This window comes from Carya illinoinensis, chromosome 10 (genome assembly GCF_018687715.1).
Source record: "Carya illinoinensis cultivar Pawnee chromosome 10, C.illinoinensisPawnee_v1, whole genome shotgun sequence".
Classification (NCBI taxonomy): Eukaryota; Viridiplantae; Streptophyta; class Magnoliopsida; order Fagales; family Juglandaceae; genus Carya; species Carya illinoinensis.
Genome location: NC_056761.1, coordinates 8,133,591 through 8,145,045, shown reverse-complemented (window position 1 = coordinate 8,145,045; position 11,455 = coordinate 8,133,591). Strand labels below are relative to the sequence as shown.

The 11,455-nt window shown below is 34.4% G+C and overlaps 2 protein-coding genes across 2 annotated transcripts; both read left to right on the top strand.

The window, feature by feature from the left end:
* Window positions 1-1,850: 1,850 nt before the first annotated feature.
* LOC122279660 (NDR1/HIN1-like protein 2) lies at window positions 1,851-2,822 on the top strand. Its single transcript, XM_043090415.1, has one exon. The coding sequence runs from the start codon at window positions 1,985-1,987 to the stop codon at window positions 2,642-2,644; it is 660 nt and encodes a 219-aa protein (XP_042946349.1). The 5' UTR covers window positions 1,851-1,984; the 3' UTR covers window positions 2,645-2,822.
* Window positions 2,823-10,825: 8,003 nt separating this feature from the next.
* On the top strand, window positions 10,826-11,455 carry LOC122278378 (NDR1/HIN1-like protein 6). Its single transcript, XM_043088572.1, has one exon. It carries the CDS (start codon window positions 10,826-10,828, stop codon window positions 11,453-11,455), a length of 630 nt encoding a protein of 209 aa, XP_042944506.1.

Genomic DNA, 11,455 nt, shown 5'->3' with positions numbered 1-11,455 from the left:
CATATCCTACTTTATCCCGAACTTGAACATCGTTTAGACAGAGGGATCGGTTCACTATTTAACAACTTTATCACAAAATTTATTGATTATCTCAATTCTGATCGTATCTCATTATTTTATAATAATGTATTATAATTTCACGATAGATTTACAAATAAAATATAATAAATAATCTCTAATTATTTAATATCACATCATAATATAAGAAAAAAATGATAAGTAACATTATTATTTCTTGCAATTTCATGGCAACTACTCACAAGACAAACATACATTTTTAATATTTCAGCGGACAAAGATACATCCAATAGAAAGCAGAACACAAGAAAAACATAGCCGAATAAACAGAGGCACACCGAACCTTAACATGGTGTGTCCCAAAAAAGCTAAGAAGACTCTGCATATGCAAGAAAGGTGCCTGATTCTCTGTCGAAGCAAGCGCAGGTTGACTGGGAAATAACCTCGGGGGTCCAAGACCCCAGCTCCATTAATTTGCCAAGAAAAGAAAAAATATATCAAGTGCTCTGTTTTGATAATTTAAATAATTAAGTTTATCCATTTCTACGAGCTTACCATTTAAAACAAGCGCTGATTAACCGTATATCAAAGCATATATGCAAGTCTTTAAACTCAAACTATACCTCTATACCTCACACAATCTCATTACAATATTCAACTCAGACAAATGGTGATGATCAACCGGCCTAAAAATTACCGTTCATCTCAAAAGTTTAAACTAATAAAAAGTGATAGATTTTATTATTTATATTATATTATTAAGTAAAATCCTGAAAACTCTGCTTCAAACAGAGTAATAGAAATCATCCATATGTATAAATGTAGGGTACTGTTGCATAACTTACAATTTTAAATCTATAAAAACTAAAGTTAAATTATTTAAATTATATCTTAATAGTTAATATTGCTCCATCTATATTTTATTTTCATAACTTGTACAGAAGTTTTGACTCGGCCTTCTCACGTTTCATTTTAAGGTACTTCAGATACACGTACCTGATCCTCATGACTAGTTTAATTAAACACCGGCCATCACCTACCTTATATATTCTACTTTACGGGTGTATCGAATTTTCTCCAAAAAGAAAAATAATAATCTTATTATTGGACGAGAGAACTACTACATATACAAAAAAATTATATAAACTAAACTCATAAACTAATGTGATTTTATAAAATCCGTTAGATCTACTTTAAACTAAAAGTAACTTTAGAATCTAACATACATTGTGGGTTTACTTTAACGTAATCTCCTTGTAACTAAAACATTTTTCCTTCAAAAAATATCACTTGCTATTCTTGCTCTGGCCGTACTATTAATGCAAGTTAATTTATGTAGGAATTTATGTTCATTATATAATTAAAATAAAATTAATTCTACCATGACTTTTCCAAAACCTTAATGATACTTAATCCAACTTCAAACAATAGTAATTTAATGTCGAGTTATTCTAATATTTGCAAATCGATTTACAGAACACACTATCCATATAATTACAAACGTGGTACTATTTGACTTGTAAAATTGAAAATTAAATTTATTTTTTAAATCAAATTATTTGAGATAATTGACGCTTCATTAGATGTGAATTATCTATGCTGACTTGCAAATAGAATTTCAGTATAAGAAAAATTTTTAAAAATGTATAAAATGTGTATATATATTAATGCAAAGCAAAACATGACAGTACGTAGGAAAGGTATATAATATAATTCTCTCACGAAATTAATGTAGGGGGATCGAGCAAGTTGTATACATACGTTACCCATTGGTAAAACAAGGACCACCTTAATATTCCTTCCTTTCACCATGCAAAAGAACCTAACCTCTCGCACGTAAATCCTTTCTTTCTCTTTTCCGTCACTTTGATCAATTTCCTACATAAAAAAGACCACCTCTGTTCATCGACATTTTCCATAGGCAGAAGCTGTATAACTCTTCGATTTCTCTCCGCTGCAAAAGAGAATGCATAATTCCGGCCGGCTACCCGTCCAATCCAACAGCAACTCCAGACCCATAAAGCGCCACCACACCGCCCGTGAAATCGTCCACCGGGTCCGGGATAGCCTCACCACTCGTGTCTCCAAGTTGGTATGTGCCATTTTCTTGGCATTTCTACTGGTTGTAGGCTTGATCACATTCGTACTCTGGGTTAGCCTGCGCCCGCACCGACCGAGGTTCCATATCCACGAGTTTTCGGTTCCTGAAGCAACTTATAATCCCCGGATGTCTTTCAACGTGACGATCCGGAACCCGAACGTGAACATCGGGATCTACTATGATTCCATGAACGGGACAGTTTACTACAAGGATACAAAATTCGGGTGGAAGCAGTTGCTGTTACCGTTTTACCAGAAGCCGAAGAACACGACGGTGGTGGCAGACGAGCTGAGTGGGTCGGCGTTGACTGTGGACGGCCAGCGTTGGACGGAGTTGAAGAACGAATTACGTGTGGCTGGGATGGTGCTGTTGCGTCTAGAAATAACGTCGAACATCCGATTTAAGATCTCCACATGGCAAACCAAACGCCATCATGCCCACGCCACCTGTGATGTTTCGGTGGGCACCAACGGCGTTCTCTTGCCAACCTATATAGACAGGAGATGCCCCGTTTACTTCACTTGATCAGAGGCATCGATCGGGCATTTTTGTCCCCTTACGATTTATCATATTCAACTCATTTCAGAAGTGGTTTTTATGTAACTCATTTCAAAAGTGATAAATTTCATACGATACAAATGTTTCAATTTCTTGTCCTCTTACAGTGAGAAAAATGGATTCATGAAACAACGTTTATTGCTTATTTAACGTTGTTGAACATATTTATATAGATAATAATCAATTCAGTATGATCCACTTTATTCATATGTATGATTTATTAGAGCAACATGGCATCAGCTCTGCCAAGAATTCAAATCACATGGATGCTGCTACTCATGACAAGATCAGTGATCCTGATATGCAATCACACCCTTCATTGAATAAACTTGTCTCTTGTAATATTCCTATAAATAATTTACTAAGTTGTCATTCTTCTAGATGAGCTGTAATGTATATTTATGTAAATTTAGAATTAGGAGTATTAGCAATGACTTATTTATCTTCATCTCTATCTTCAAATTTAAATAAATTGCCCTTAAAATCATGTGCATTGGTTTATACATTTAAAAAATTATAGCTAGCTAGCTATGAACAGCCATTCTTTATCTTTGAAGATGTCATTTTTCTTCTTCAAACATTATTTTTATTGTTTTTTCTATTTCTATCACGGTTCTCTCTTCTCTCCTTAACAACCATTTCAAAAACCCCTCTCTTTCGTTGTTCTCTCCTCTCTTCATTCCTTCTAACAGTGTCACTAGTTTCCACCGATGAAGGTAAGCTTCTTTTCTTCCTATAGTGGTTGGGTTTTTTTTTTTTTTTTTTTGGTATCGTTTTCCTTTATATCTGCCCTTTTGTTCTTCTTTTTTTTTTTTTTTTTTGGTTCTAGGTATGCCCTTTTCTCCCTATCGTTCTCATTTCCTCTCACATTTTTGAGTGAATGCCTGCTAATAATCTTCATTTTCTTCTTCCAGTTGCATCCTATTGGGCAGTTTATCTGAATATTACATATTGAAGTTGAACATTTTTCTTCCTTGGCCTTTAATCATCGACGATTTGTCGTGAGTGATTTTCGTGGTTTATTTTATAGGAAAAAAATTAATATTTTATTATTATTTGGTTAAAAAAGGCATAAAATAGTGTAGAAATTTTTCTTCATATGTAAAATCAATCTTCAAAAGATGTGATTTTACATATAAAGATATATAAACCATTGCCAATGCTCTTAGTCTGAAGGTGTACAGACTGTAGGTGGTATGAATATTCTCTAGTTGGTTAGCATTTTGTCTGTCCATTTTTAGTATAAAGCAATAGAAGTACAGTGAAAAGAAAATACAATGAACTTTTATGAAATGAAGTAAGGCAGAGAGCATTTTTCCTCTGTTGTCACTCATTCCCTTTTGCTTTCATTGTTATTCTTACATGGTATCAAGAGCCTCAGAGTGAGAAATTTTTTTATTTTTCAAATGACTACTGAATCAATTCCTTCTCATTTTCTTGACTTCAATAACCTCACCAACCCATAGAGACTTGACCATGATGATAACCCCTCACTTCCCTTGGTCCCTGACCTTCTTACCATTGAAAACTACACAACTTGGTCAAGAGCTATGTGTCAAGCTCTTCGTACCAAAAATAAGCTAGGATTCATCAATGGAACCTTCACAAAACCAAAAACTGTCACTAACCCTCTATATAATGCGTGGGAAAGATGCAATGATCTGGTTGTGTCTTAGCTTCACAACTCTATCCATCCATCCCTCAAATCTAGTACTGCTTTGGTGGATGATGTTTCACATGAAATCTGGGGTGAACTCAGATAGATTTACTCAACAAAATGGTCATCGAATTTTTCAGCTAAAAAAGGCATTAATAGATTTGCAACAAGATACTGATTCAGTTAGCATATATTTTGGCAAGCATAAAACTCTATGGGATGAACCTAGTATATATGACCCTATGTCTAGCTATATTTGTGGCAAATTGACCATCTTGCTTGACAGATACCAAAGGGATTGCGTGATAGAATTTCTTATGAGGTTAAATGACTCATTCCAAGCAACCCGTGACCAAATTATGCTCCTAGATCCTTTGCCTCCTTTAAACAAAATTTTTTCTATGATCCAACAGCAAGAGATGCAACATCTCATGCCCTTTCAGCAAACATAATGGCCCTTACTGTCAAATAACCATACACTTCCCCTAAATTCTTTTCTAAAAAACCTCAGTAACCTAAACGTGACTGACTTTTTTGCATTCACTGCAAAATCCAGGGCTATGTCCTTTATACTTGTTTTAAGGCAGGCAATGCCTTAGCCCCCACCTGTACTCATTGCCATATGATAGGACATATTATAGTATAAAAGTGCTACAAATTACAAGGCTATCCACCTAAGCACAAACTTCATGGTAAGACCAAGCAACATGGCTTTCCCTCTGCCAACATGACTTCACTCTAGCTAGAGGATTCCTCAGATGACAAGTTGACCTTCACCAAAGAGCAATATCACCACTGTTGTCTCTACTACAGCCAAAGGAAGTGTCCATTGCCAATCATTCAGACAACATTGTCAAGGCAGACTGCACACACTCTTCCACCATGAATGGTATTATTTCTTGCTTTAGTTCTTTCACTCCCACGTATACCCCCACACACACACTTCGGATCATTGACACTAGTGCTACAGATCACATGATCTGTAGCACCACTTCCTTCTCATCCATTACCTCTCCAGTATCTTTTATAGTTAAACTTCTCAATGGCCACACTGCACCTGTCACTCACATTGGTACTTCTACATTCACAACAATTTAACACTAAATAATGTGTTATGTGTTCCTTCACTTTATTTCAATTTGATTTCTGTAAAATAGCTAACCAACTCACTATCTTGTTGTTTTATTTTTCTTTCACCATTTTGTTTTATCCAGGACCTTTTGTCATGGACCATGTTTGGTATGGTGAGATAAAGAATAGTTTCCACCACTTACTTGCAGAACCAGTGTCACCAACAGCTCTCTTAGATCATTTTTTCACTTATTTACATAAAAATATCTCTATTTCAGCTACTTTAAAAAATGTTGATCTTATTTCAGATCTTTGGCATTGTCGATTGGGTCATACCCCTCTTTCTAGATTACATGTAATCTCAGACTCTCTTATTAAAAATCATGTTTCTGGCATTTCCAATACCAATCCATGTTTTGTGTGTCACTCACCAAGCATCATAAACTTCCATTTTATGTTGGTTTCTGTAAAAGCAAAGCCATATTTGAACTAATCTATTGTGATGTGTGGGGACCTATCTCAGTCACAGCTTATGATGGCACAAGATACTTTTTGGCCATTGTAGATGATTACTCTAGGAGTACTTGGATATATTTACTCAAGGCTAAATCAAATACCAGACAATGCATTGAAGCTTTTTGTAATCTTGTTGAAACACAATTCCATACCAAAGTTTGAAACACTTTGAAGTGACAATGGCCTTGAGTTTCACATGACAGATTTTTTCAACAAGAAATGAATAATTCAACATAGAACTTGTGTGGAAACCCCATAATAAAATGGGATTGCAGAAAGGAAGCACCAACACCTTTTGAACATAGTTCGAACTCTTAAAATTCAATCTAATCTTCCCCACTTGTACTGGAATGATTGTATTCTCACAGCAGCTCACATAATTAATCAAATTTTCACTCTTTTACTCTATAATAAAACACCATTTGAGATCCTTTTAAACAAACATCCTACATATTCTCACATGAGAATCGTAGGCTGCCTCTTCCATTTCTCAAAATAGACAAAAATTTGATCTTAAAGGTAGGCATTATGTCTTTCTTGGTTACCCCTTTGGGGTAAAAGGGTATAAGCTACTTGATTTAAACACAAACTCAGTTTTCATCTCTCGAGATGTTACTTTTCATGAGCATGTATTTCCCTTCCATCAACATCATTCCACTCCATCTTATCAAATACCATCTTCTACCACCCTTCCTCAAACTCTATCTTATCAATTGCCATCTTCTGCCGCCCTCCCTCAAACTATTTTTCCTTTATTTCACCTTCACCCCCACCACACAGCACCTCTTTGCCACTCACATCAGAAACAGACTCCTCATTATCCACACCCCTAGACTTTTCCATGCCACCTTCCTCCAATCCTTCCATTCCATCAATAGCAAAACCTTCATCTCCTCTTCTCTTCCTCTTAGAAGATCCACTCGAATGAGAAAAGCTCCTCAATACCTGCAGGACTTTCATTGCCAGCAAGCAACTTTAATCTCATCCCCTCAATTAGTGAACATGGCATTAGCTCCATCAAGTATCTCTTTTCCTTTATCTTCTTCCATTTCTTATCATAACTTGTCTCCTGAATTCTCTTTATTTTCTGCTACTATCTCTTCCACCAATAATCCACACACTTACACACAAGCTACTAAAGACCCCAATTATCATGAAACATTTTCCCTAATAGTGAAGATTGTCACTGTCAGAACCATTATTGCCTTAGCTGCAATTAAAGGATGACATCTCCACCAATTTAATGTTAACAATGCCTTCTTTAATGGAGAGCTCAATGAAGAAATCTACATGAAGAAGCCACCCACCAAAAGACAACCTGACCAGGCCTGCAAGCTCAACAAAAGTCTCTATGGCCTTAAATAGGCCTCATGCCATTGGTATTATAAATTTTCCACTTCCTTAGTTGCCTTTGGTTTCACTCAATCCAAAGCTGATTACAGCCTATTTACTTGCTTAACCCTTACTACTTTTACTGCACTACTTGTGTATGTCGATGACATTGTAGTTGCAAGCAATTTCCTTGAATCTATTTTAGTTCTCAAGACTTTTTTTAACACACATTTCAGAATAAAAGACCTTGGAACCTTAAGATACTTCCTTGGCATTGAGGTTGCTCGATCACCCAATGGAATTCACCTCTGTCAAAGGAAATACACTCTAGATATTCTTGCTAACTCAAGCAATCTAGCTTGTAAACCTTTAAAGATCCCAATGGACCAAAACCACAAATTGAGCAAGTCATTAGGGACAACCCTAGCTGATCCTACCTCCTACAGACAACTCATTGGTAGATTGCTTTACCTCACATTAACCAGACCTGATATTAGTTACCCCATCCAAGTCCTAAGTCAATTTATGGATCACCCTTCCACCTCCCACCTTGCTGCAGCCCACGAGGTACTGAGATACCTAAAAAATGCATCTGGTCAAGGCATCCTCCTTTTTTCAAGTTCCCCACTTCAGCTTATAGGCTATTGTGATTTAGATTGGGCTTCTTGCCCAGACATATGCAAAATTAATCACTAGTTTGCGTATCTTCTTGGGTCATTCTCTCATTTCATGGAGATCTAAGAAACAAACAGTTGTCTCAAGGTCTGCAGCTGAGGCAAAATATCGGGTGCAATGGCATCCATTTCTACTGAAATCACTTGGTTGCAATAGCTGTTCACTGATCTCTCCAATGTCTCCATCCCTCATCCACAAGTTGCTGAACTTTTTTGTGATAACTAGGCTGCTCTACATATAGCAGCCAATCCATTTTTTATGAGAAAACAAAACATATTGAAGTGGATTGTCATCATATCCGATATAAAATACAAGAAGGTAACATCAAGATTGCTCATGTTCACATCAACTCACAGCTTGCTGACATTTTTACTAAATCTTTACCTTCTTGTATTCTTTTCTCACGCCTCTCAAAGATGGGAGTAGTCAACCTCTATTCTCTATCTTTTTTTCTATTTTGGGGGTGGGGGGGGGGGGGGGGGGGTTATTATTAGAGCAACATGGCATCAGCTCTCCCAAGAATTTAGATCACTTGGATGCAGCTGCTCATGACAAAATCAATGATCCTGATACGCAGTCACACCCTTCATCGAATAAACTTGTCTCTTGTAATAAGTTTGTAAGTAATTTACTAAGTTGTCCTTCTAGATGAGCTGTAATGTATATTTATGTAAATTTAGAATTAGTTAGTCTGCAGGTGTACAGACTGTAGGTGGTACAAATATTCTCTAGTTGGTTAGCATTTTGTCTGTCCATTTTTAGTGTAAAGCAACAACATTACAGTGAAAGGAAAATACAATGAACTTTTATGAAATAAAGTAAGGCAGTGAGCATTTTTCCTATGTTTTCACTCATTCCCTTTTGCTTCCATTGTTTTTCTTACATGATTTGTTCTACATAAGAATGATAGACTGATCTAATCTTAGTACGCAAAACAAAAGGCCTATGGCAACTTCGGATAATTAAAATAATATGAATAATGGGCTATTATACGTTGTCATGATTAATTTAGATCTAGTTTGGATAGCAAGATGAGATGATATTGCTGTATATGAAAGTTAAATAAAATATTATTAAAATATTATTTTTTAATATTATTATTATTTTAAGATTTTAAAAAGTTGAATTATTTATTATATTTTGTGTAAAAATTTAAAAAAATTGTAATGATTAAATAAGATAAGATGAAATTGTTTATGTATCCAAACTAAGCCTATAGATGGTGAAAACATTTTTATGAAAAGCGCTAGCAACATGAGAGAACACATGATGACTATGGTACTAATAAATTAGTTGTTACTTTTCTCTTCAGAGTTCAAACTAACACCCCTTGGTCACCTTTTATGAAAATTTTGAATAATTGGATCTTAATGATGGAGTAAATTGTAAATTAGGTTGAGGTTTCAGATATGAAATATGAAAATTTTGATATTTTGGTGGCCATATTAAAAAATGGAAAATAATTAGAAGAGGCACATCTTCGTTTGGATAATGAAAATGTTTCATCTCATCTCATATCACAATTATAATTTTATCAAATTTTTATTTAAAATATAATAAATAATTAAACTTTTTAAAAATTTTCAACAATAATAATATTAAAAAAATAATATTCCAGCTAATAATATTTTTTTTAATTTTAAATTTTATCTAATACTATCTCATCTTATTTCAATATCTAAACCTCACCTAAGATCATTTTGCTAGAGTGAAGATGAGAAAAAGCAAGTTCTAGTAATCTTTTGAATCCTTCTTTCATGATATGCTTTTGAGGTCTGCAACCGTGTTCTTAATTTGTGGCACGTAAGATCCATGAAAAAGGTATTCAGTATTTTTAGAGCATTTATATTGAGTTCTCTATAAAATTTCTTATAATTTAGTTAAAAATAGTATTATTTAAAATTTTTTTCAAAATTTTACTTATCTTTTAAAAATTTCCTACGTCTCATTCCCTATTATTTCTTTATTCTATTAAAATAATATTTCTCTATTTTTTTTAATTATTTTTTTCTTTCACTTCTATTTATAAATTTAACTACTCAATATTTTTTCTTATGTTTTGAATTATTACTCTAGTGGATATTTTAAACAAAAATTTAAATTATTTTTTGTGGGTATGATAATATTTTTATAATTAATTTTTTTATATTTTCGTAATTATTTAAATTATTTTTAAAAATATTATTTAAATTATTTTTAAAATTATAATAAATATGAGTATGATAAAAAAAAATATAGATAATTAGAAGTAGATAAATATAATAGAAAGTGAAAATAATTAGAATAAAATATTAATAAAAATAATTTAGAGTTGTACAATAATTTTTTAAATATGGAAAATTACTATATATTTCACAAACACTTTTATTAACATGAGGATCAAGATATAGAGATGATTTTAAACATATCCCTAAAATTTTCATAAAAGTATGGAAAAAGGTAACGTATGCGTTACGGCCGGTTGAGATGCTCTTAAAGGACTTCGTGGCTAAGGAATCTTGATCAGCATATTATTCTGTACGCTCTGAAGGACTTCGTGGCTAAGGAGTCTTGATCAACATATTATTCTGTACGTTCTTAATGCAGGTGAAGTCACAAGTGAGTCAGTGACACACAGACGGAATTTTGTGCCAGCCTGTGAACACGATGGACTGTGCATGCAGGTGACTTAAAAGTTTAGCTTTCCACAAAAAGACAACATTTTTTATTTCAAAAATGAAGGAAAAGTGTAACAACTGAGGTTTCGTTTTTTTGGAAAGAGCGTCTTTGATTAATGAACAAGAAAACAATACAACTCGTTTTGCCTTCATATATATAATGTTAGACGTTACGTGGAATAAAATTACATCCCAAATGTTCAATGATCAGTTTTCTTCAGGGTAGAGTATTTCCCCAGTATGGCTGATCTCGAAGAACACGACTCTGATGAATCTCGCCCTATTCTGCTCGATGACTACTCTGAATCTGAATCTTCTCTATGCTGCTTGTTTCTTCAAGTTTTAATAGTTCTGGGATTTTTCTCAGTGGTAATATGGGTAAGTGTAACTCCGAAGAGTCCCATTTACCTCATCACCAACGCCTACATTCCAGCCTTGGATGCTTGGAATTCTACATCAAATTACAGCCATAATACCTCATTTTTCTTGAATCTCGAGTTCTTCAACCCCAACGAAAAGATGAGCATCTACTACAGTGACATCTGCATAAACTTGTACTACAGTAGTACTGATGCACTCGTTGGCTCCAGCTCTCTGCCTGGTTTCTATCAAGGATACAAAAAGACCACACCATATGAAGTGTTTGTGAATGCTGACAAACAATTATGGAAAGGGAATATTACCAATGGGACAAAAGAGTTTAAGGCTTGCATGGAGAATGATGTCCAATATAAGATAGTCGGATTCAAGGTAAAGCATCAGTACCGGATATATAAGGAAGCTTATGTGTCGGTTGATTCAAATGGGAAGATGATAGGAGAGAAGAATATAAAGCTACACCACACGTCCAAGACGATCACCAAACATTGA

Excerpts from the sequence above, each read along its gene's own strand:
- LOC122279660 (XM_043090415.1), top strand. The coding sequence starts at position 1,985 with ATGCATAATTCCGGCCGGCTACCCGTCCAATCCAACAGCAACTCCAGA.
- LOC122278378 (XM_043088572.1), top strand. The coding sequence starts at position 10,826 with ATGGCTGATCTCGAAGAACACGACTCTGATGAATCTCGCCCTATTCTG.